We start from the raw sequence: 26,766 nt of genomic DNA on the forward strand, positions 1-26,766 counted from the left end.
AGTTTGATGTGAGGAGTTGTGACCTTGATAGATGCATTTATGAGAGATGAAGGAACAGTTAAGAAAATGCGGCAGTTTTATTTTGGGAGTCGGGTCGTTCAGTAACAGGTGAGACATTTTGGTTCAAAAGACGCAAAGTAAAGAGACTGACAAACTGATGATGTGGCATTGTTTTTATCCGTTCTAAATTGCGTATGAGAAAACAAAGAAGCTACTAATATGTGTCACGAGAACCAGGTTCCATGACAGGTCTTGCAAATGTAAGCTTAACCCCTTTTACCAGCATGCACTGCATCAACTGCTCTGTAATCATCATGCATGTCTACCTGTAACAGTATAGAAATGAGTTAGACTTTGCGAGAAAACACTTTTAGCTAATTTTACATGTACATTTATTTCATAACCAGTCATTGGGGAACCGAGTTCATCAGTTGGGTTTTATCAGCCCCAGTGCCAGGCGATTTCTTTCAAAATACTCTCTGCTCATGGCTTTGGTGAAGATGTCTGTAATCTGATCCTCAGTACTGCAAAACTTCATACAGATGAGCCATTTTTCAACATTGTCTCTGAGGAAGTGATGACGTACATCAGTGTGCTTGGTCCTCTTGTGTTGGACTGGAGTTGTCCATGTTGAGTGAACTTGTATTGTCACACAAGAGAGGTACACAATTTGAGTACACTCCAAAGTCCTCCAACTGCTGCTTGATCCACAACAATTAAGCACAGCAAGAAGCAGCATCTACATATTCTGCTACTGCAATTGATAGTGCCACTGAGTTTTGCTTCCTTGTACCCCATGAGATGAGACAAGAACCCAGAAAATGTGCCATTCCAGATGTGATTTTCCTGTCCACCAGATATCCTGCATAATCAGCATCAGCATACCCAATGAGATCAAAGTTATCACCTAAGGGATAGTAGAGAACTAGGTCATGCGTTCTTTTAAAATATCTCAATATTCTTTTAGTAGCCTTCAGGCGAGACTCCTTTGGATTTGATTGGAACCTTGCACAAAGACTCACGCTGAACACAATGTCTGGTCTGCTTGCAGTGAGATACAGAAGTGATCCTATGATGCCTCTATACATGGTCTGATTTACAGGGGAGCCAGGTTCATCCATGTCTAGACGTGTAGCTGTGGCAATGAGAGTGTCAATAACTTTAGATGCTTCCATGTCAAACCATTTCAGCAGCTCATTGATGTACTTTTGCTGACTTATTAATGTTCCCCTTTTAGATTGCTTCACTTAAAGTCCCAGGAAGAAATTTAATTCTCCCATCATACTCATCTCAAACTCGCTTCCCATGAGTTTTGCAAACTCTTCACAAAGAGAGTCAGTTGTGGCTCCAAAAATGATATCATCAACATATACTTGAACAATGAGCAGGTTCCTCCCTCGTTTCTTCAGAAAAAGAATGTTGTCAATTTTCCCTTTTGTGAAGCCATTTTCTAGAAGGAACTTTGATAACCTTTCATACCAAGCTCGGGGAGCCTGTTTTAGTCCATACAATGCCTTGTCCAGCTTGAACACATGCTCAAGATGCTCATGATACTCAAAACCAGGAGACTGCTTGACATAAACTTCTTCTTTCAGAAAACCATTCAAAAATGCACTTTTGACATCCATTTGGAACAATGTGAATTCCATATGAGATGCAAAGGCAATACGAATTCTAATAGCTTCCATTTGAGCAATTGGAGCAGATGTTTCATCATAATCAATCCCTTCTTCCTGATTGTAGCCTTGAACTACAAGCCTTGCCTTGTTTCTTGTTGTATTTCCAAACTCATCAAGTTTGTTCTTGAATACCTACCTGGTCCCTAGGATAGTTCGATATGCGGGTCGAGGAACCAGGTGCCATACCTTGTTTCTTTCAAATTGATGAAGCTTATCTTGCATAGTTGTGATCCAGTCTGCATCCTTCAATGCTTCCTTGATGTTTTTGGGCTCTATTTGGGAAAGAAAGGCTGAAAAGGCAAGTGAATTTTTGGCTTTTGATCTAGTTTGAACTCCTAAGTCAAGAGGGGTGATTATGTTGTCAAGAGGATGTGAGCTTTTGTGCTTCCAATTTGGTACCTGAATCTCATTGGTGGAGGAGCCATGTATATCTTACTTAGGTTCTTGGCCGCTTCTTACTTCAGTAAGTGGAGTACCTTGGACTGCATCAACAACTCTATTTTTAGCTTCAGTTGTTGTGATCGTGGGACCAGGTTCCTCTCCAATGGATGGAGATGTATTTGCATCATATTCACTAGATTCCTTGACATGACTCATCATGTCTTCCTTTCCATTTGTCATGTCAATACTTCACCTGGAACAGATAAAGGTTCTTTATCTTGGTCAACACGTTTGTCCTTCTCATATGAGAGGTAAGATTCATCAAAGATCACATGTATACTCTCTTCAATACATTGAGTCCTTTTGTTGTATACTTTGTAAGGTTTTCTTTGGGATGAGTACCCCAGAAAGATTCCTTCATCATTTTTGGCATCGAATTTTCCAAGAGCTTCCTTTCCATTGTTGAGGACAAAATATTTACACCCAAAAGTCCTTAGATGTGTCAGCTTGGGCTTCCTTCCATTCAGCAGTTCATATGGAGTTTTGTTCAGAAGGGACCTGATCATGCACCTGTTCACCAAGTAGCGAGCATTATTGACAGCTACTGCCCGGAAATTCTTTGAGATCCCACTGTCAATCAACATTGTCCTTGCCATGTCTTCAAGAGTTCTATTCTTCCTCTCCACAACACCATTTTGTTGAGGTGTTCTTGGAGCTGAAAAATTGTGAGTGATACCATTTTCAGTACAGAACTCATCAAATTTGGCATTGTCGAACTCTGTCTCATGATCAGACCTGATGCAAGCTACATTATTACCCATCTTCATTTGAATCCTTTTGACGAAGGCAACAAACACTTCAAAGGTTTCATCCTTGGTTCTGAGAAACAGAGTCCAGGTGAATCTGGAGTAATCGTCAACTATAACGAAGATATATTTCTTTCCTCCCCTGCTTGCCACCCCCATGGGTCCACATAGATCCATGTGAAGAAGATCAAGTGGCCTTGATGTACTAACTTTCTTTTTGGGCTTGAATGAGGATCTGACTTCCTTGCCTTTTACACATGCATCACACACTTTGTGATCCTTGAAACTTGACTTGGGCAGACCACGAACTAGGTCCTTCCTGACCAATTTGTTCAGCAACGTGAAGCTTGCATGACCCAGCCTTCTATGCCATAATTTAGCATCATCATCAACAACACTTAGACATTTGAGATCACCATTCTGCAAAGACTCAAAATCAGCAACATATATATTTTTGTATCTTTTTGCTACTAGAACCACCTCACCAGTCACTAGGTTTGTGACTGTACATATTTTTGACACAAACTCCACCTTGTTTACCTTGTCACAGATCTGGAAACACTTAGCAAGTTGTACTTCAACCCATTCACGTAGTACACATTTTCTTTTGAGTGTGAGAGAGACTTCTCAATCCTTCCAACTCCCAGAATGTATCCTTTCTTGCCATTTCCAAAGGATAGACTCCCTCCTTGCAGGGCCTTAAGTGAAAGGAAGTCATTTGTACTTACAGTCATATGCTTTGAGCAGCCACTATCCATGTACCATTGTAGGCTGCTTCCTTTCACTTTTTCATGCACAAGAAAATCAAGAGTTAGACTTAAGAACCCAAACGAGTTTGGGTCCCTTGTAATGAGGAAATGGGTAAATGAGGGATCTTCTGGTCCAAGCAGGCATTATGCATTTTTTATATGAGGGACAAGGTTCTCTACCAGTAGTTACTTTTTCAGCAAAAACTTTGTTTTTCTGGTGTGACTGAAATCTGGCCATACAATTTTCTTTAAAGTGCCCAGTGTTACCGCAGTGAGTGCAAAACCAATTGTCAGGTACAGTAACGTACTTGCTATGAGGGTTGTAGGGAGTCTTTTCCCTTTGGAACCCAATCCCCTGCATGTTTCCCCCCATTATTGGTATACATGGCAGTGATAGCATCAGAGGACCAGGTCCACTTGAGTGATTTTTCAAGATCACTCTTCACTCTACCTAGTTCCTCATGAAGTTGTTTGTTTTTCTCAAGCTGAGCACACATACTAGATTTCACTGAATTTAACTCACTTTCAAGCTTAATATGTGCCTCACTTGCAACTTTCTTTCCCTTTTGAGAATTTTCAGGCCTACTCTCCATTTTAAGTTCCCCAATTATTTCCTTCAAGTCCACTACCACCACTAATAGGTCATCTCTCTCATGTTCTATATGTGCAATTTTTTTATCTAAGGCATCCTTCTCTTTCTTTAGGTTCTCAATTATTTCATTTAAATCAACAACAACGATTACTAAGTCATCTTTGGTTTGTTCTACTTCTCCTAACTCCACAGTTACAACATCTTTATCATTTATAAGACTGTGATAAGCATCAATTAACACATTTGCCAAAGACATGAGTTTTTTTAGGAGAATAAGATTTAAGATTTCTCTGAACATCCAGAAAAATTACCTCATCATCGTCATCATCTTCATCATCATTAGACAGAGCCATCAAGGCAAAGATTGAGTCATACTCAGTTGCTTCACTTTCCACTGCCATCATTGAACTATCACCATGATCATTTTCTTCTTCAAATTCACTAGAGGAGTCTTCCCATGCAACAAGAGCTTGCTTTACAACATTGTTAGCGACATTCTTTCTCTTGAAGCATTTATCAGGAACCGGGTTCTTCTTGGCTGCTTTGTCAAAGTTATTTTTATACTAAGCTTGCTTTAGGAGAGGGCACTCCTTGATGAAGTGTCCTGGCTTGCCACATTTATGACATAGGTCGTAATATTTTGGCTTGCTAGAACTTTCCCTTTTTGGAATGCCTTAATTCCTACGAACCATCTTCTGGAATCTTCTTGTCAAGTAAGCCATATCACCATCCTCACCACTTGAACCATTGCTGCATGTCTTGAGGACCAGGTTCTTCTCCTTTTTGGGTTCTCTTCTTTCTTTGTCCTTCTTCTTCATTTCATATGTTTTCAGATTGCCAACAAGGTCATCTATGGTCAGTGTCTGCAAGTCCTTCGCCTCTGTAATGGCGTTCACGTTGGTTTCCCAAGAACTGGGCAGAACACTAAGGATTTTCCTCACAAGCTTGTTTCTTGGAATAGTTTCACCAATAGAGTGAAGATCATTAATGATGGTGGTGAAACGAGTGTACATATCTTGGATGGATTTATCATCTTTCATCTTGAAGAGCTCATATTCAGTTGTGAGCATGTCGATCTTGGATTGCTTAACATATGTTGTTCCTTCGTGAGCTGTCTGAAGAGCCTTCCAGATTTCTTTTGCTGATTGGCATGCCGATATCCTGTTATATTCATTAGGACCAATGCCACAAACAAGAATTTTCTTTGCACGAAAGTTCTTTTCTATGGCCTTTCGATCAGCGTCATTGAATTCCTTCCTCATCTTGGGAATGGCTACAGCTGGGTCGCCAAGATTCTTGGTGGGAACAAAGGGCCTATCACAGATAACATCACATAGCTATGAATCTTTATCCATGATGAAGTCGTGCATCCTAGTCTTCCACCATCTATAGTACTGGCCATTGAACCTTGGTGGCCTGTAGGTAGACTGACCTTCTTCAAAGTTTGGGGGAGCAACCATGAGGATCCTTTTTAGGTGTTAGCCTGATAGAAAGAACCCGCTCTGATACCAATTGATAGAGTTTAAGGGTCCACCAAACTATATAGAGAATCAAGTTCTCTATAAGTTCCCACAGAAACCACGCACACTACTGTAAGTAAATGACAAGAGAAATTTTACGTGAAAAATTCTCAGCTCAACGGGATTAAAATCACAACTTACTCTTGTAGGATTTCTACTTCACTACTGAGCAACTTTCAGATTACAACCTATGTAACCTAGGAATTAATTTCTTATTCCCTCACTAACTTGTAACACTCTATTACAATCCACTTTGTAATAACTCTATTACAAAGACTTTACAACTCGATTAACTCTAGCCAAGACACAAACACAAGGGTTTATGATTTACAAAGGGTTTCCTACGCAATGCTTCTAAACAAGCTAAGTAGGAATTACAATTGAGAACTTTAACAAAGTTACAACTCAACTAAGGACATACAATCACTTGATATGAGAAACTGGTTCGTAGCAGTGTTGTTCTTTGTTCTTGATGCACTTGAGAATCATTGACTGGAAGATCAATCACTATTGGTGTGCTTGAGTAAATTCTCTAAGTGTTAAAGTGATTTTTTTACCTTCCTTGATGTTAATAATGCATTTGTGACATCACTAGTATGATGTAAGCAAGGGAGGTAAAAGACATTCTCCATAAAGTTGACTACTGCACTGTTTCTGCACTGTAGCGTGTGCAGGCAGCAGCTTTACAACTGGGGCAGTTGACTTGTGCAGTTTCCTCGGGAAACGGTAGCTATCTGTTCCCTTTGTTGTTCTCTTGACTTTGAAGAGTTGAGCTATATCCCAAGTTGAAACCTTTTGATCTTAAGGCCTTGAGAATGTGTAACAGGTTCCTTATCTGGTTCTTGACAGTAAGTTTGTTAGATAATCAAAATATAACAGAGTTATACATATAGCCTATCACACACTATCCTATAGAGGGTCATGTCACCAGTAAGCTGAAGTAGTGTCATGTCTTGTCTAATCACTTCTTTCTAATACTTTTTAGGCCTCCCTCTACCTCTCCCCTGACCCGCCATGGTCAACCTATCACACCTCCTAATTGGAACATCGAAAACTATAGATATAATAAAACATATGGTAAGACTAGAAGGAATTCTCAACTATCTATCAATCCACAACCTTAATTATCAACCTCCACACTTTCCTATCGAGGGTCATGTCATCGGTAAGCTAAGGTAGTGTCATGTCCCGCCTATATAGTAAATACCTCTGTCCAGTACTTCTTGGGTCTCCTTCTATCCCTCATGTGACCCGACGTGGTCAATCTCTCACACCTCCTAATCAGGGCTTCGAAGACTATAAATGTAATAAAATATAAATGTAGCAGCAACTAGCAAATGAGGTGTGTGATAGGCAGCCTCACTTTCTAGTAAAACGAAGATAATGAACTAAAGTAACAAATAAAATCAAACTAACCAAGAAAGTAACTTGGACAAGATAGTTCATAACAATATCGTGATTCATTTCACATGGAGTTTATGCCTTTTTGGTGACTGAGAGAAAGGGAATGATAATAGTGCTTGCATTTTGTGAAACGTTTTCTCAAATACAAAAGGCCTGGCCTCTTCTTTTTAATGAAATAAAAAAAAACATTGGATAAAAGAGAAAAGACAGTAATAGCACTCATTTAAACATTATAAGTGAAGATTGGGTAATGACTTTACCTCTTCGGTCGCAAATCCTAAAAATTCAATTTGATGAAGTCCTTGAAGATTTGATGAAATCTAGACAAATGAGTATGATTTGATGTTATCTAGTGAAATCTACTCGAAATATCCATAAATACGTACATTGATAATGTATTGGTCGGATCTTTCTCTAAAAGTACTCTTAAAATCATTCCACAACTTTTACTGCTATTTTTTTCTTTCCGACTTGCCAATGTACTTATAATCTGGGTCTTCTTTCCGACGACCTCTTGGTTAGGAAATTTATACTTGTCGAGGTTGGCTCGCGCCGCCGGATTATGGGACCTAAATGTATTGTCTCACCTTATTTGAAATATCTCTTCTCGCAATGCACGAGGTTATGGGTCTAGCCAACTGAATTGCCTCCTGCAATCGGCTCACGTACACAACTATAGCAAGAGGACTCTGAAGGTTATTCTTCATTCAATCTTCAAACTTCATCCTTTTGGTCATTTCACCAATCCTATCTATTTTCAAATCATGATATTCATATTTATCATGCCTCAAACACCTTCCACTTTCATTATATTTTGAAAATATTTTAGTCAAGTTATTAAGATTGTAATTAGCCGTAATTAACGTTTACAATTTATGTGATTTTACAGCAGGAAAGACAACAACTGTCAATAACAAAGAAAGATTGCCTCTTCTTTATCTAGTGCAGACCTAAAGTTTTTAGGAAGAATTCACTGTTAATTAGCTTAAGACTAGGACTTCAAGCTATGATAGAAAACTTGTATGATGTAATGAATATGTTAGTTTGATACCTATCTAATTTTGGTCATAAAGAAAATCATTGGCTGAAAAACGAGTTTGAAGAAGAAGAAGATGATGATAATGATCAAGAGAAGGAAGTAGAACAAATATTATCGGAAAAGTAATCTTTTTTATTGCAAAATTTGTATTTTCCAGCAAAAGCATTTATTTTAACTTAATATAAAGAACATTTCACGCTCGAATTTTGAGTGAGAAGCACGCCATGTCAGTATCTCATGTTTAATAGACACACTTTGAGAAAAATAAGATGTTCAATAAGTCATATGTTGAGAGTACTCAAGTCTATCTAACTCTAGTTAGCTTAGGTAGAGTTAATGTTATTAGTGGTTAAGCAAGTAGTTAGTTAGTTTATGTGATGTGTATAAATAGAACAATAGAAGAAGAAGCAGCTTGTACAGTACCATTCTTTCTCAGTTAATAATAGAATCTATCTTCTCGAAACTTCCTTCTCTTCTTCATTTGAGCTTCATCTTCCATAGCCATGGAAGTTAACATGGTATCAGAGCTTGCATCGCCGATCTAAGCTCAGTCTTTCGCTCGCTCGTTCTCTGAGTTACTTCAATTCATACACACAGTGTTGAATTATCTCAAAGTGACAGAGTATTGAAATTAGGGCTTCTTTGAAATCACTCAAAATCGGGTTGAATTGGACTCAAAGAAGCTGAAAATGACAATTACAGATGAAGAGAACAATCACTCACCTACAAATGCCTCTCTGATGACCAGTGCAACTAGATTCACCACAGTCGATCACAATCACCCTCTCTACCTACAACCTACAGATACTCCAGGTAGCTCTCTTATTTCTCTTCAATTGACTAGTTCACACAACTCTGCCATATGGAGTAGATCTATACAAATTGGTTTGTTAGGTAAAAGCAAATTAGGTTTTGTTGATAGAAGGTAAGGCTGGCAAGTGGGCCGGTCCAGGATCGGGACCGGCCTAGGACCGCGATCCATATGGGTAGTGGGCCTATACGGTCCTAACCGTTTAAGACCGGGATCGAGGGGAGGTGGGCCTGTAAGTGGGTCGGTCCAGGATGCGAGGCCCGCGAGACCGGACCGTTTGGGACCGGGACCGGACTGATCCTAGTGGGCCTAAACGGTCCCAACGGCCAGATATTTTTTTTTAAAAAAAATGCCCATTTGGCCATTTAAAAACTAGTCATTTGGTCTGCCAAAATAGCCATTTAACCCTTCAAATTTTGTTTTAACCCCCAAATTTTTTATAATTACACTTTTTCCTATTTTTAACTATAAATACCCCCTCATTCTTTTATTTTTCTCATAAAATCATCAATCTCTCTCTAATTTTCTTCTATAATTGCTTAGATATTTTTGCATTAGTGATAAAATAATGTTAGTTTCAATGGATGATGCTACTAGTAACACAAATATTGTAGCCTTGCTTACCACTACACTAAGTCCTACATTTAGTAATATTTTTCATGTTAGATGTATTTGTCATATTTATAATTTAATTGTGGGTGATGATATGTGAATTTTAAATGTTGAAATTGAAAATATTAAAATAGCTCTTAATTGGCTTTTTTATTCAAACTGTAAAAGTAGACTTAGAGAATATTTTAAAAGATGCGATGAATTTGGCCTAAGAGAAAGAAAGGTTCCTAAACCTTGTCCAACTAGATGGAATTACATGTATGGAAGTTTAGTTGTTGCATATGAATATAGAAACCCCATAAACTCAACGTTTAATGCTCATGTAAGTGATAATGATGAGCACCTTACAAATGCGTATTGAGCTAATGTTAAAATGCTTGTAGATTTTTTAGAAAAATTTTATATTGCTACAAATAAATTTTCTGGGCAATATTATCCTACTATTTCTAACTGTTTAGTTTATATTGCAGAACTTGCAAATTTGTTTGATCATTTTTTAGAGGGTGGAAAAATTTATCAACTTGCTATTGATTATATGAGAAAAAAGTTTAAAAAATCTATTTTCCCTATTCCCCATATTTATGATGTTGCTGCACTGTTAAATCCTACGATGAAATTAGGAGGTCCTCAATTTTGGTATGAACTATTTATAATGGTTTAGCACTTGAAGATGAGGAGTTGTCTAAACTTCCGGACGCAATAGCCTCAATTAAAATAAATATTCAAACTATTTATAATGTTTATTAAGTTGCATTAGATCATGCTAGACCAAATATTCCAACTCCTTCTTCTTCTAGTTCTCAATCATCTAAAAGAACTGTGGGAGTAAGAGCACTTAGTGCTTGGGCGGGGTTCAGGGGTTCTCAAGGTTCTAGTACTAGTGATTTTTCACAACTAAATGAGCTTGAAATTTATTTGTCACAGGGAATTGAGGAAGTGAATCTCGACGGCTCCTTTAATATTTTGGAATGGTGGAAGGACAAAGAAAAATACTTTCCAATTCTTTCAAGGATGGCCCGAGACATTTTAACTATTCAAGCTTCAACAGTGGCATCAGAGAGCGCTTTCAATCAAGCAAGACTTCAACTCGGTGATTATAAAGCGTCTATGAGGGAGAGCTTGGAAAAATCAGTACTTTTCAGAGATTGGAATCGTTCGGAAATAAGAAATTTTGGACTTGCTGAATCACAATCAGAGGTAGACGAAACTTACGAAGAAATGCTAGCTAAACTTGCGGAGGATGCTGCTTCGCCCGGAAGCGGTGATGACCAAGCTTCTTTTCCGCCACCACCAACGGAAATCCCTCCGGACCTTGAAGGATTTATGAAATTTGTAAGAGATACCATGTAACTTATATGAACAAAAATTAATATGTAACTTGTATTTTGGCACATCTTGATTAGTTTATTTTTCTTCTCAATGGTGGTATTAGCACCTTGTTGTGCTCATTCCATAGTGGGGAGGAAGATTAAGAAAAATATTGCCATTTTTTTAATGCTGTAATAAAATTATAACGCATTGCTTTGAATATCTCTTTAAAATATTTTTGTCTTTAAATTTGAATTAAAGAAATTTAGGTCATAATTCTATAATATAATTTACAAGGAATTGCCTTAGATATTTTTATTACCATTTTTTTTCTCTAACTTCTATAAAAAATTTTAAAAAATAAAAAGTATATGTTGGGCCCACTTAGGCCTGGGACCGGCCCACTTAACCCGGAACCGTTAGCTCGTGGTCCCGGTCCCGGGCCGGTTCCAACAACAAGCCCGCGAAGCTCGGGACCACTTAGGATCGGCCCCCTTAGGAGAGGGCCCACGAAGCCCACTTAGAACCGGACCCGGCCCACATGCCACCCTTAATGGAAGGTACCCTAAGTCTAAATTTGAACTTGAATTACATGATCAATGGGAAAAGGTAAATGTTGTAGTTTTGTCTTGGATAATGAATGCAGTACGACCAGGATTGCTAAGTAGTATTGTATATGCATTCAATGCTCACAAGGTCTGGGAAGATTTAAAGGAAAGGTTTGATAAAGTGAATGGCTCTAGAGTCCTTCATCTCCACAAAGAGATTCATACTCTTATTCAGGGGACGATGACTGTTGCTGATTACTTCTCTAAGCTTAGAGATTTGTGGGATGAATTTGATGCACTCATGCCTTGCCCTGGGTGTCCATGTCCAGAATCTAAGAAGTATGCTGCTCATTTTGAATACCACAGACATTTACAGTTTCTTATGGATCCTAAATGATTCCTATTCACAAGCTAGGAGTCAGATTATGATGATGTCTCCAGTTCCTAACATCAACAAAGCCTACTCTTTGCTTGTTGATCTTGAGAGTCAGAGGAGTCTGGCAAACTTTACACAGGTAGTGCAAGTTGCAGAAGTTGCTAAAGGTAATGCAATGTTTAGTAACAGAGGTCCAGTAGCTGCAAGGGGAAATCCCAGGCCTCAAAAGAAGATCCCTCAGTGTGAGTACTGTCATTGCAAAAGACATACAAAGGAGACCTGTTACAAGTTAGTTGGTTACCCCTCAGACTTCAAGTATAAGAAGAAGGGAGGTAGTCCTGGAGTATATGCAAACTATGCAGGTCCTGCAACAGGCCATGCCCCTAGTGATGCCTGCAAGTTCACTAACAACAATCCACAAATGATCTTTGGAATGCAAAATCAGCAGAACCTCCAAATACCTCAGCAGCCTGTTCAACACCCTACTCCTTACTTTACACGTGAGTCATATCAACAACCACAATTAGTGCTTCAGAAGTCTATTCAACAGCTTGCTCATTTCTTCACACAGGAACAGTATCAACAAATTGTTCAGTTGCTCAACAAAGGAATGGATGAAGGCACTTCTTGCAAGACTGTAGCAAGAGGTACTCTGATTGCCTTGGTATCCCAATATGTTAAGACTAGATGGATAATAGATACCGGAGCCTCCAACCACATGACATCTACCCTACAGTTGTTATAATCTTCTCAGCCTGTTCCAGAGTCTGAAAGAAACAAAGTACATTTACCCACAGGAGAAGTAGCATCAGTCACACACAGAGGGAAATCATCTGTGTTTACTAATCAGGACATCAGTGATGTGTTATATATACCTGATTTCAAATATAATCTGCTTTCAGTATCTAAACTTACCAAGGAGTTACAGTGTTTAGTGGCATTCTTCCCTGACTTCTGTATCTTTCAGGATCTCTACAGTGGTCAGGTGAAGGGGATTGGTAAGGAGGAACTGGGTCTCTACATACTGCAGGGAAGCTCACTGCAAGGAAGTTCATTACCTACTACAGCTAAGTCTTCAGATAATGTAGTTAATGCAGTCAATAAAAGTTGTGTTACATCTGATAGTGAAAACAATAATAGTGTTGCTAGTGTTTCTGATTCTTGTTCTCTATGGCATATGAGATTAGGTCATGCTCCAATTGAGGTGATTAGAAAGCATGAGTTTCTCAGTAAGCTAAAACCTTGTGATCAATCATTTTGTACTGTGTGTCATTTGGCCAAGCAAACAAAATTACCTTTTCAATTGAGTACTACTGTTTCAAAAGCTACATTTGAATTAATATATTGTGATGTTTGGGGACCCTACAGGGTACCAACATATGATGGAAAAAGGTTCTTTGTTACAATTGTATATGACTTCACCAGATACACTTGGATCTGTCTAATTGTTTCTAAGTCAGACACCATAGTTGTACTAAGAGACTTTCTGAATAAAGTGAAGAATGTATTCTCTAGTTCAGTTAAGACTCTAAGAACAGATAATGGAGGTGAGTTCTTTAGCCATGAGGTCAAAACTCTTATGTTTGAATTTGGGATTAATCATCAAAGCATATGTGTCTACACCCCACAACAGAATGTGATTGCTGAAAGAAGGCATAAAACTATCCTAAATATGGCTAGATCCCTCAGATTTCAGGCTACAATACCTCTAAGGTTCTGGGGAGAGTGTGTGACCACTGCTGTCTATCTGATCAATAGACTACCCTCAAGAGTCACTGATGACAGATCTCCATTTGAAATATTGTACTCTCATGCTCCCTCACTGTCTCATCTGAAGGTGTTTGGTTGCCTATGCTATGCTGCTACTCCTACGATGGTAGACAAGTTTGCCTCTAGAGCTGTGCCTACAGTGTTCATGGGATATGCTACTACCCAGAAGGGGTACAAATTGTATGATCTTCACTCTCATAATTTCTTAGTAAGTAGGCATGTAGTGTTTCAGGAGAACCTGTTTCCTTTCAAGTATATGAAAGCAGCAGGAACTCCAATATTTTCAGTCCTGGATCTTATGTCTTCTGATGGTGTACACTATAGGAATGAGAACAGCCATGCTCCATGTCCTACTACTGACTTACCTGAGTCACCTACTATCTCTTCTCATCCCAGTGAGATTCCTGCACACTTTACTGATACATCAGAGGCAGAGATTGATACAGCTGACCAAATCTCTCTATCACCAGGTATTGAACATGCTATATCTGAGCAAGTCCCTTCATCATCTGCAACCTCTCCAGTGGGTCCTCGCAGGTCTTCCAGGCCAAGTAAGCTTTCCCTATGGTTACAAGACTATGTAACCAAAGGCTTCAAGCAATCTTGCCTATATCCCCTATTATCATATGTCACCTATGACCAGCTCAAGCCAGTATATCTACAAGCCCTCTCTGCTTATTTAGCCCTGTCAGAACCAAAGACATTCAAAGAAGCCTCTGCTGACCCAAAGTGGATACAAGCTATGCAACTGGAGATAGCTGCTTTGGAAGACAATAATACATAGAGCATTGTTGACCTGCCACCCGGTAAGGGGCCAATTGGCTGTAAGTGGATCTTCAAAATTAAGTATAGAGCCTCAGGGGAGGTAGAGATATATAAGTCTCGTTTGATTTCCAAAGGCTACAGTCAAAGAGAAGGTCTTGACTATAATGAGACCTTCTCCCCAGTAGCCAAAATGGTGATAGTCAGGACTGTGGTAGCTCTTGCTGCAGCTAAGCAATGGACTATCTATCAAATAAATGTCCACAATGCCTTTCTTAATGGGGATTTACTAAAGGAGGTGTATATGCATGTTCCTGAGGGGTTTAGCAGTCAGGGGGAGTCCTTGAAGGTCTGCAAACTTCACAAATCCCTATATGGTCTTAAATAAGCACCTAAACAATGGAACAAAAAGCTGATAGAGTCACTGCTGGAGATGGGGTTCCAACAGAGTCACTATGACTAATCCTTATTGACAAGGAAGGTAGGTAGTGATCTAACAGTGATCTTAGTTTATGTTGATGATCTACTCATCACAGGCAATAACCAATCTCTACTAAATCAAACCAGAAAAGATCTACAAAGTCAGTTCAAAATGAAGGTTCTAGGTAAGTTGAAATTTTTCCTAGGCATTGAGTTTGCAAGGTCCAAGAAAGGGATTGTGATGTGCCAAAGGAAGTATGCACTTGAAGTCTTGAACTCATCTCTGAGTCAGGGCTAGGGGGAGCAAGACCAGTAGGAACACCAATTGGGGTGAATCAGAAGCTAACTTCTGAAGAATATGATAGGTGTATAAGAGGTGATGAGGAGCATGAAGATAAACTACTCAAAGATCCAGGAGGGTATCAAAGACTAGTGGGCAGACTTCTGTACCTAACCATGACAAGACCTGACTTAGCCTTTGTTGCACAAGTGCTAAGTCAATATATGAACTGTCCAAAGGAGTCTCATATGGAAGCAACACTTAGAGTAGTAAGATATCTAAAAGAAGCCCCGGGTTTTGGGCTGTTGGTGCATGCACATAATACCAATAAGCTAAGTGCTTATTGTGACTCAGACTGGGGAACATGTCTGTAAACCAGGAGGTTTGTAACATGCTATTTGGTAAAGTTTGGGGATGCACTAATATCTTGGAAGTTAAAGAAACAAGAGACAGTGTCTAGAAGCTCAGCTGAAGCTGAGTTCAGAAGTATGGCTTCATGTACAGCTGAAATAACTTGGCTTATTGGATTATTCAAAGAGCTTGGAGTGGATGTGGAATTACATGTGAAGCTTAAGTGTGACAGCAAGGCTGCAATCCAAATAGCAGCCAATCCAATTTTCCATGAAAGAACCAAGCATATAGACATTGACTATCATTTCGTAAGAGAAAGGATTACACAAGAAATACTGAGAACTGAGCATGTTACAACCAAAGAACAACTGGCTGATCTAATCACAAAAAGTCTAGGAAAAACATGATTACTTGCTAGGCAGACTTGGAGTACAGAACTTGTTCATTCAATAAGTCATATGTTGAGAGTACTCAAGTCTATCTAACTCTAGTTAGCTTAGGTAGAGTTAATGTTATTAGTGGTTAAGCAAGTAGTTAGTTAGTTTATGTGATGTGTATAAATAGAACAGTAGAAGAAGAAGCAGCTTGTACAGTACCATTCTTTCTCAGTTAATAATAGAATCTGTCTTCTCGAAGCTTCCTTATCTTCTTCGTCTGAGCTTCATCTTCCATAGCCATGGAAGTTAACATCATAGACATAGTTTAAGTGTCTAAAATAAGAATCCAAATAAGTTTAGGGACTATCTCGCTAGCTAGCCTTTCACAAATTCTTATTTGTTGTATATAGAAAGTCTTATATTACCCTTCTATTTTTTACTTTTGTTGGACTCAATATTATTTATTACCTAAGTTTTGGTGATCATCTAATATAAAGCTATTGTATATTATGATTTGTTAGTAATGTCAGGACTCAATTATGAACACAAATAACGCAGATATTGAAACTATCTTTAGTTATATTGACTTTAACGTGTAGAAATTACATATTTTCATTATTCTGCCATTAAAGAACATAAATTCAAGACTTGAGGATGAAGAAATTAAAATTGACAATAATTCAAAAGGATATAACAATATTATAAAAAGCGACGAATTTGAAAAAAAAATCACTAAAATTATGATTATTCGACCATTCATGAATATTACTTCATTGAAATTACAAATAAAATTGAAGCATACTATTGTATTATTGTTATATACTATTATAATATATAAAATGTGAATCGTATACCTGATGGTATACGAAAAACATACCTGCTGAGTACTTTATAAATATTTTTTTCTCTCAATATGTATACAATGTGATTTTCAAACAAGGGATTCATTTTCGTATATATATAAATTTTTAAACTTACTTACCCGATTTTAGCTAGATGTTTTACAAAATATATACAAACATGTAAAAAAACTAGCTAAACTTATCTACCCGATTTTAGCTGCTTATTCAAGTTTAACATAAAAAAAGAAAAGCAGAAAATTGAAAGAAAGAGAAAACATAATGGAAGGGCTACTCATCGTATGAAATAATATATTGATATAACAAGTAAAGTATTCAAGAACTCTCACGCTCAGAAGAGAAAAGCTGCAAAAATGAGAATGCTGAGATGAGGAGAGATATGATTAGGAATAAAGATATTCGGGACAAGGTGAGAGCGACCATTGAGGTTGAGAAGATGAGGGAAAGGAGACTGAGATAGTTAGGGCATGTGAAGGGAAAATGCATAGATGGCCTACAAAAAGGTGTAAGAGGTTAACAATTCAGGTCTAAGGAAAGGTAGAGGCAGGTTGAAAAAGTATCTAGGAGAAATGATTTGACATGACATGACACATTTTCAGTTTATCAATGACATGACCCTATGTAGAATGATATGGAGGTATAGGATTATGGTATAAAGTTAGTAGGTAGTCGAGTTTGGAAAAACCGTATCTGCTCTATATTTTTTCATATCATCATCATCGTCGTCGTCGTCATCGTCGTCATCATCATCATCATCATTTTTTCTCTTATATCTTATTTTTATATTTCTATTACTACGCGTTGTTTCTCTTGTTTTGATTATCTTATTGCTTTGTTATATTGCTGTAATTATTATTCTTGTTTTTATTAGTCTCAATATGGCTTCTTCACGATAGTCGAGTTTGGAAAAACCGTATCTGCTCTATATTTTTTCATATTATCATCTCATCATCATCGTCGTCGTCGTCGTCGTCATCATCATCATCATCATCGTCGTCATCGTCGTTGTCATCATCGTCATCGTCATCATCATCATCATCATCATCGTCGTCGTCGTCATCCTGCTCCTCATCATCATCATCGTCGTCGTCGTCGTCATCATCATCATCATCACCATCACCACCATCACCACCACCACCATATCATCATCATCATCATCTCTCTCTTATATCTTATTTTTATATTTCTATTACTACGCGTTGTTTCTCTTGTTTCGATTATCTTATTGCTTTATTATTTTGCCGTAATTATTGTTCTTGTTTTTATTAGTCTCAATATGGCTTCTTCATGACTGTTTTCCTTTTCAGATCTGCTAAAGAATACTTGTCTTGAACGGAGGATCTATCAAAAACAACCTCCGCCTCCATAAAGTAGGGGTAAGGTCTACATACACAATGCCCTCCCCACACCTCATATTGTGGGAATACATTGTGTATGTAATTATTGTTATTATAAGTAGTATCGTACCAATAATCATATAACAGACTAGGTCGGCAACTGCTATGATGAAGATAAATTTTAGGCGTGAGAAAGAGGGGGAGAAAATAGGAAAGATTAGAGTTTAATATATTATTTCGTATATAGTTAATAAATTATATATTAAATTGTAATTAAATTAAAATCTCTTAGTGACTAAATAAATTTCTAATTCGTGGGCCTGATGGGCATAAACGTAAATCTCCCTAATATTTATACATTGATGGACTTTCTAAACGACAGCGTTCCAAAAATTTATAGTTTTTCCAAATACCCAAAAACTAAACTCCGCCTTGCCCATCCTGTCTTTTGCTCATCCTTGCGCTACTCTTGTATTGATCTGCAACTACAATTTCCACTCGAAGCTTCCTCCATTATAGCCACCACCAATCGCACAAAGGTTATCTTTTCCTTTCTTACTTCTTAATACATCAGTATATTCACAATTCATGTACTCAGATATGTACGTGTAAACTACCTTCTGCTATTGTGTTTTATTATGTCTTTAGTCTTTTGATGTATCGATTTCCTGTCTTAAATGTTTGACTCTTTTCATGAATTTTTTTTATGGATAATGTTGTTATAATGCATTTAAATAACCCAAAATTCACCGAGTTTTTTTTTTTTTTTTTTTTGTGATTGTGGTAATTCGTGATGATCAATGGAAAACATTAGTAGTGTTACAATCTATTATTAAGGATTTTTGTTTATTTAACAGTATTTAATATCTAAATCTTCATCGTTTTTCCATAATTTTTTCTGGTGATATTGTTATAATCTGATAAGTATAAAATCATCTTCTTTGGATGATTCCTACTTATAAGGTGTATGCTTAATTGGATCATTTTGTATTTTTAGAAGAAAATGAGGCAGAGGTCTAAAGGTTCTGCACAATCTAAGCCATCGAGTATACCTGAGACAAGTAATTCCGAGGACACTGTGGTTCTGGTAGCTAAGAGGTCAAAGTATGTGATTTTGGCATTGTTTGTGCTAGTGACATATGGAACTTGGTCTGTGTATCAACATCAGTTTCTCAATCTTCCTAAGCCTCTTGGTGCTGAAGAAGTTGGTAAGAGGGGTTTCTCCGAGCATGAAGCCATCAAACATGTTAAAGCATTGACTCAGTTGGGTCCACATCCTGTTGGCTCAGATGCATTGGATCATGCCTTGCAGGTATACCAGTTTTTCAGTTAATCAGTTGAATTAGTTTCATTTTGAAGGGGACCCTTGGAGCAACAGTGAAGTTGTCTCCGTGTGACCTATAGGTCACGGGTTCGAGCCGTGGAAGTATCCACTAATGCACATTAGGGTAGGCTGTCTATATCACACATCTGTGGGTCCCTTCCCCGGACCCTGTGTGAATGTGGGATGTTTTGTGTACCGGGCTGCCCTGATTAGTTTTAGTTTCATTTTCTGAAAGTTGTTATTTATTCTCTGAAAGGGAAATCGTATGTCCAACTAGTTCTTATACAACAACAACAACTATGTCTCAGTGTCAAACAAGTTGGGGTGTAACTAGTTCTTCTATTTAGTTTAAGCAGAGAAATGAAAAGAAATAGTTTTGAGGCCCTAAAATCTATAGTTGAAGGCTTTTCTTCTTTGGTGTTAATTGTTATAGAAGAAAAGGAAGGGCCATTTACACTTGGTTGCTTATAGACAAAAGAAAAGGAGAAGGTGGTTCTAAAACATTTATTTCTTTAGACTGTTAGGCATAGGTATAACTGCATATTTAGCATGACTACAGGTGATATGAGGGTTCTCTTTGAAATACATAATTCCTAGGTAACAATTTTTTTTTTATAATTCTGTGAAAGCTAGTAGCATAAAGCAAAATCCTAACAAGTGTTACCATTGATCATCACCAATTATTGTGCTTAAACACACATAGAGGGTTTTAAATTCATTTTGATGATTGAGAGTGAAATCTCAAGTTTTAGAAGTTGCTAATTTTCTGTGCTCTGTCTCTTCTTTCTGATGCAGTACGTCTTGCAAGCCACAGAAACTATTAAAGAAAAAGCTCATTGGGAAGTTGACGTAGAATTAGATCTTTTTCATGCTAAATCTGGCGCTAATCTTATGGTTGGTGGACTTTTCAAGGGGAAAACTCTTGTTTATTCAGATCTGAATCACGTTGTACTAAGGATCTCGCCGAAATATGCACCTGAAGCAACAGAAAATGCTATTCTAGTGTCTTCCCACATTGATACTGTGTTTTCCGCGTATGTTTCTCCTAAAACATCCTTTTCATTGAATCTGCAACTTCAACTTTCTTTGCATATATATATATATATATATATATATATATATATATACTAGTATATTACCCGCGCGATGCGCGGAAAATGTTAGAGAAAAAAATATAATAAATTATTATCGTACTTGCTTGACCACCTCATATTTTTATAATTTGATAAATTATAAAATTTAAACCATTTGATCCACGGTTGTTGATGATAAGGCAACTAATGTAGGAAAAATTATTTTATACACCCTAAATTGCCGTAAGATCTTGTGTTATGTGCAATGAGATTCAAATATAATTTAACTTACTACGATTAGGAGATTTTATTAAGTAAAAGTATGCATTTATAATAATGAGTAAGTAACAAAAGTGCATATGTAATCAAATATAATGTATTTTATAATTTTTTATAAATACTTGATGCTAATAAGTTTTTACCCTAATATACATAGAGTGCAAAAAATCAATAAATTTAAGTGCTACTTTAATTCCTCCTTGTTTCTGCATCCAAAGAAAGCATGCATTTAATCCTTGAACATATGCCAGGGAAGATGTTCATCGCAACACTTCAATCAAATGGTTCTCTCTTACCTTGTGATAGACTTTGACGAAGCCCATCATATCCCTCAAAACACAAATCCCCTCCCTAGATAACTTAGTCTCGTAGCTTTTATGAGCAATTTTTATTAAGATTGCACATCTTTCCTTTCCTATAATTAAATATATAAATCAAGCTCTTTGAGGAAACAAATGGGGGAATGGCTTGGATACAGTGGATTTGGAGGCGTTCTTCTAGAAACCACAATCTTCTCGAGATAAGAATCATAAACTACACGAACCTGATTTCCACTGCATACTACAAACTTCCTTGGCTTAATTTCAATTTTTAGAACTCCGAGCCTGAGAAAGAGCCGAAAGCAATCAAAAATTAAACAAAATTATATTTAATTGCTCTATTCTTCCATTTGAGTTCAGCATGAAAACTATATATAGCTTCACCAGTAACATACCAATTCAACCGCCAACCCTCCTTGTTGATAAATGAAATCACATTTGTAGTTTAGAAAGCTAGCAAGTAAAGTTTAGCTCACCTTGGAGATTAGTAATTCAGGAAACAATAAGAATTACGCCGCAAGTTGGACCTGACTATATGAATCCTCACTAACCTAAGTCCTATCTTCCATCAACTTGGAAGCCACCCATTTTATCCCATTTTCAAATGTGATACCTAGTACAGTGAAATAAATCAATTACACTTGTTATATAATAGTCTCCACTCACTGTATTACAAAAAACATATGAAAAAGCTAACTAACATACTTACCTGACAACGGATCAACAATTAAAGAGTGTAAAAGTCAAATTATTTTTTTTATTCAAATGTCAAGAACATCTCATAACTTACAAACGAATTACTCTCCTACCCATGTATTCTGAAAATAATTCACAAAAAGGGGGCTTCATTATCTGTTATCAATATGTAATGTCACTGAAGTAACCATAACCATCACATTTCTTCTATCTCTCATAGAAATTGAATATCGAGGCACATATCAAAAAAAGAGAGAATATAACTATGATTGAGGGACAATTGGAGCTTATTCATGAGTTGCAACAACAGGTTTAACCTCATTTTTAATCTAGATTTTCAATGGGTCTATGGTAGCTTCCTCAAAATATCAAGTAAGGCCATTGAGAGGTAGGGAACGATCCATATACATCCAATTGAGCTACTGCAAAAAGTACAAAAAATATCCAAAAATCAAAAAACAACAAACACAAAATTATAAGTTCTTATCTTCTTGAATTTAGTAGTAAATGCCCAAAAAAAAAAAAGAAGGGAAAAAGACAGAGAGCGCGACAAAGAAAACCTAAGAAAAATTTGAAGAAGATGAATGAACAAAAAAACACCCTAAGTCCTTGGGGATCATATATTATATATGTCTTGTAATATTCATCTGAATTCTCTCAATCCTGAAATTGATAGGATGGTAAAACCCAAAGTAGTGATGAGAGGAATAGAAACTTCATTAAATTTCGTTTGTGTCTCTAGATGTCACCCAACGGTGAACCTTTTTAAGAACTTTTACAGTAAGCTTACAAAATATTTAGTACTGGTTCAGCTCTTTGTTGCTTATTGTCCCGACTCCAGTATTCCATCCAGGCGAGTCTTATATATTTCTTTTATATAAGGTGCTCCCTGATACTTTATTATATTCTATTTGATCATTGAAATACCTTTTTCTAGAAACTATGGATATATGACATAAAAATTACATATAGAAAAAATATTTGCAGAAACTAAAGGGGAAATAGTACAAAGTTGTCAAATTTTACATCCTTACATATAGAGAATTCTGATGGGAGATAGAAACTAATAAGTTCCATAAATTTGTAGCCCATAAAAAATTATATTATGGGCATGCTATAATCTTCTTCGCATAGTATGACCCACATTGAAATGAAGATTTATAAAGATGAGAACTTACCAGATTAATTCTTTGAAGATATTGACGGAAATGTTCAAAACTTAGACATGGAATCACAACAAAAATATAGGTAATAATTTGATAAAGAACAAAACATCAATAATCGTATTATAGCAGTGGCTGGTTTAGTGATTCAGATAAGCATTTTATCTTTACATGAAATTATAGGAAAAACATAAATAACATTATTCTCGCAACCTACCCTCCACAATAATACTACTTAAAGGATGGTATGCAATCTAATTAAGGGAAATCCGTATAACGTAATACAAAAAAATTATATGATATATGCCTTTTCTGTTTGACCTTTTAAATGTTTATGAACTGGTGCAACTTATTCTTTTACAGGTTTTTTGTTGCTTTCTCTATGATGTCAAGAACATGATAAAGAACCCCCTTTTTTCTTTTCTGTTATCTGTTTTATCTTAAACTGTTATTGATAGTTTAAACTACCTTTACTTTAATCCAATGATTCAAGTGTTTCTTTCACCTGCATGCAAAGTTAAATTGGTGCTTGCTAATATTGGCCAATCATATTGGTTGTATTTTACTTTAGTGAAGGGGCTGGAGACTGTAGTTCATGTGTAGCTGTTATGCTGGAGCTTGCTCGAGGAGTGTCTCAATGGGCTCACGGCTTCAAAAGTGCTGTAATTTTTTTGTTTAATACAGGAGAAGAGGAGGGCTTAAATGGTGCTCACAGCTTTATAACTCAGGTTTTCTCCCTTTAAGACTATCATTATTCCTATATATACGCATAAAAAAAAGAAGAAAAGAAATTCTATTTGTCTACCAGTTTATTAAACTGGAGTAAATGTCTTCAGTGAGTGCTGATATTATGATTTCTGAGCATTATTTGCATGGAATCAGTAAGCAAACAAGAAATCAAAGTTTTCCATTAATATTTGTTTTCATAAATAAGGTTTTTCATGAACAGTAATGTGCATAACTTAGACAATGCTTCAAGAAAAGCATGACAAGTGGAAAAAGCACCATCCATTTCTGTGCATAATTTGTACTAGGTGGATGTATAGGATTCATGTAGTCGGTCCAACTAATTTGTGACTCCGGTGTAATTGATTGTTTGACTTAGAAGGGTCTAAAAGCTAAATTTTCCACCCATGGTATTACCATTAGATAGTTTATGTATATATTAGTATGTTTAGTCCCACATTAGAATTGGAGTAGTATGTATTTGTAGAGTGTAGATATAGATAGGCTCCTTGTATTATAGTAAAAGAATATATATCAATAACATATTTTTCCGTGCTATTTCTCACATGGTATCAGAGCTTTTAGTGAGAAAATTATTGCTATACATCATTCCAGTGACATCCGGGAAGAAAGACTTCACTGCCGGGCAATTTAACACGGGTATACCACTGTTCTGAGGTTTCGCTGCTTCCTAGGGGTACTGCGTATACACCAGTACCACCAATAGGATCAGATTACTCATGCGACCATGAAAAAAGATTACTCTTTTGGAGCACGTGTTTTGTTCATAACGGTACTCCAGAAAAATATAAGTTAGTTCCTCGTGCTCTTAAGTGCGTATTTCTGGGTTACTCGAGAACGCAAAAGGAATATCAATGCTATTCACTTGACCTCCAGCGGTGCCTTATATCTGCTGATGTACCTTCTTTAAAACTCAACCAAACTTCACCCGTCCAGGTGATCACTTAGACATTTCTAAGGTGTTACCAGTACCATCTTTTGGAGATTCAATCACTATCTCCCCTTCATCTTCCTCCACAACTGTAGCTCCACCACCTACAGCTTCAGTTCCATCACTTAGAGCTCCAGTTCCAGCTTCACCACCTACAACTCCAATCCTATCACCTATAGCTCCTGTTCCATCACTTATAGGTCCGGTTCAACCTTCTACGGCTCCACCACTCCTGACTTGTCATCGCCGTCAGCGTCCAACATCAGGTCCAAATGATTCACGTCCTGTATCAGATCCTTCACCTATTGTGGACTTTTCTCCTTCTAGTCTACTGATCGCACTTCGAAAAGGTATTAGATCTACTCTTAATCCCAATCCCATTATATCGGTTTGAGCAGTGTTGTGAAAAGCGCTCGCTTCAACGCTTTTAGCGCGAAGCGAAGCGAGGCGTCGGGTGTAGCCCTCTAGTTGTGTGAAGCGTATTAGGCAGTTGGATGCGAGCGCTTCTGCCATAAAAGCGAGAAGCGGTCGTAAAGCGAGAAGTGACAGAAGCACTCGTTTTTTGTGTTTAAGTCACTGCTAACGGTCAATTTAAGGGGAAAAAAATAAAAAAAACTCAGTTCTTTTATCACAAAATCAGCGAGCAGCAGAGTAGCGACATCAACGACTAGGGTTTTCAGCACTCTTCAAGGTTCTTCAAGTTCAAGGCTCCGGTATGATTTCTTCTTCCTCCTCCTCCTTTTTAGTTTTTATATTGAAGTATTGAACATTTTTTTACAGTTATATGTGTTGTCTGTGCAATATTTATTTTAGTATTTTTTTTTAATTCCGCTTCACTTCAAAAAAGCGAGCGCTTCGCTTCACGCTTTAAGCGAAAAAGGGGCTTGTCGCTTTTCCTCGCTTCATGCTTTTCACAACACTAGGTTTGAGTTATTATCATTTATCATCACCCCATTATGCCTTTGTGTCATCGTTGTCCTCTATTTCTATCCCTAAGTCTTCAGATGAACCGCTATCTCATCCTGGATGTCGACATGCTATGATCAAAGAGATGTCCGCTTTACATGTTAGTGATACATGGGAGCTTGTTTCTCTACCTCCAGGTAAATCTTGTTGGTTGTCGGTGGGTGTATGTAATCAAAGTTGGTCAAGATGATCAAATTGATCGCCTTAAATTCTGCCTTGTTGCCAAAGGCTATACTCAGATTTTGGGCTTGACTACAGTGATACTTTCTCTCCCGTGGCTAAATAGCATATGCCCGTCATTTTCTATCCATGGTTGTTGTTCGCCATTGGCCTCTCTACCAATTGGACATTAATAATGTTTTTCTCCACGGTGATCTTGGGGATGAAGTTTATTTGGAGCAACCACCTGTTTTGTTGCTTAGGAGGAGTCTCTATGTTTTGAAATAGTCTCCTCGAGCATGATTTGGTAAGTTTAGTACAATTATTCAAGAGTTTGGCATGACTCGTAATGAAGCCAATTATTTTATGTTTTATCAGCATTCTGCTCAAAATTTGTGCATTATTTGGTAGTTTATATTGACGATATAGTTATTACCCGGAATGATCAGGATGATATCACTAGTTTGAAGCAACATCTCTTTCAGCACTCCCAGACTAAGGATCTGGGCAAATTGAAGTATTTTCTAGGTATTGAGGTTGCTCAGTCTAGTTCAGGTATTGTTATTTTATTGTGGAAGTATGCATTAGACATTCTTGAGATGACAGGAATGACGGTTCTAGACCTATTAACACTTTTATGGATTCAAATGCTAAATTTCTGCTAGGACAGGGGGAGCCTCTTAGCGATGTGCAAGATATAGGCGGCTCCTTGGTAAGTTGAATTACCTCACATTGACTAGACTTGACATTCCTTTCCGGTGAGTGTTGTAAGTTAGTTTATGGATTCTTCGTGTGATAGTCATTGGGATGCAATTGTCCGAATTCTTCGATATATAAAATCAACCCCAGGCAAAGGACTATTGTTCGAGGATCGAGGTCATGAGCAGATCGGGGGATACACCAATGCTGATTAGGCATGATCACCTTTTGATAGACGTTCTACATCTGTATATTGTGTTTTAGTAGGAGGTAATTTGGTGTCTTGGAAGAGCAAGAAACAAAACGTGATTGCTCGGTCTAGTGCATAAGCAGAATATCGAGCAATGACTATGGCAACATGTAAGCTAGTTTGGATAAAACAGTTGCTCAAGGAATTGAAGTTTGGTGAAATCGTGATAATCTAGCT

At 37.3% G+C, this 26,766-nt stretch overlaps 4 protein-coding genes across 5 annotated transcripts in view; 2 read left to right on the plus strand and 2 right to left on the minus strand.

Annotated features, from left to right (window-relative positions):
* Positions 1-716: 716 nt before the first annotated feature.
* Positions 717-2,300, minus strand: LOC142168217 (secreted RxLR effector protein 161-like). The gene is made up of 2 exons (XM_075228873.1): positions 2,156-2,300; positions 717-1,246 (listed from the first exon to the last, which is right to left on the minus strand). The coding sequence occupies exons 1-2, from the start codon at positions 2,298-2,300 to the stop codon at positions 717-719; spliced, it is 675 nt and encodes a 224-aa protein (XP_075084974.1).
* LOC142168218 (uncharacterized) lies at positions 2,297-5,667 on the minus strand. Its single transcript, XM_075228874.1, has 7 exons — positions 5,603-5,667; positions 5,046-5,521; positions 4,519-4,745; positions 4,067-4,391; positions 3,595-3,650; positions 2,797-3,418; positions 2,297-2,403 (listed from the first exon to the last, which is right to left on the minus strand). Exons 1-7 carry the CDS (start codon positions 5,665-5,667, stop codon positions 2,297-2,299), a joined length of 1,878 nt encoding a protein of 625 aa, XP_075084975.1.
* A 5,870-nt stretch (positions 5,668-11,537) lies between these two features.
* Positions 11,538-11,846, plus strand: LOC142168219 (uncharacterized). Its single transcript, XM_075228875.1, has one exon. It carries the CDS (start codon positions 11,538-11,540, stop codon positions 11,844-11,846), a length of 309 nt encoding a protein of 102 aa, XP_075084976.1.
* Positions 11,847-18,368: 6,522 nt separating this feature from the next.
* LOC107772037 (uncharacterized) overlaps positions 18,369-26,766 on the plus strand; it is a 46,190-nt gene continuing 37,792 nt past the window's right edge. Inside the window, exons 1-4 of one of the 2 annotated variants that reach the window (XM_016591547.2) lie at positions 18,369-18,521; positions 18,980-19,294; positions 20,102-20,340; positions 23,409-23,565. In XM_016591547.2, the coding sequence (XP_016447033.1) occupies positions 18,986-19,294; positions 20,102-20,340; positions 23,409-23,565 (705 nt within the window). In that variant the 5' untranslated portion in view covers positions 18,369-18,521; positions 18,980-18,985. The remainder of the gene's footprint in view (positions 18,522-18,979; positions 19,295-20,101; positions 20,341-23,408; positions 23,566-26,766) is intronic. The other variant, XM_075228135.1, reaches the window with a different exon arrangement.

This window comes from Nicotiana tabacum, chromosome 13 (assembly GCF_000715075.1).
Source record: "Nicotiana tabacum cultivar K326 chromosome 13, ASM71507v2, whole genome shotgun sequence".
NCBI classification, from domain to species: domain Eukaryota; kingdom Viridiplantae; phylum Streptophyta; class Magnoliopsida; order Solanales; family Solanaceae; genus Nicotiana; species Nicotiana tabacum.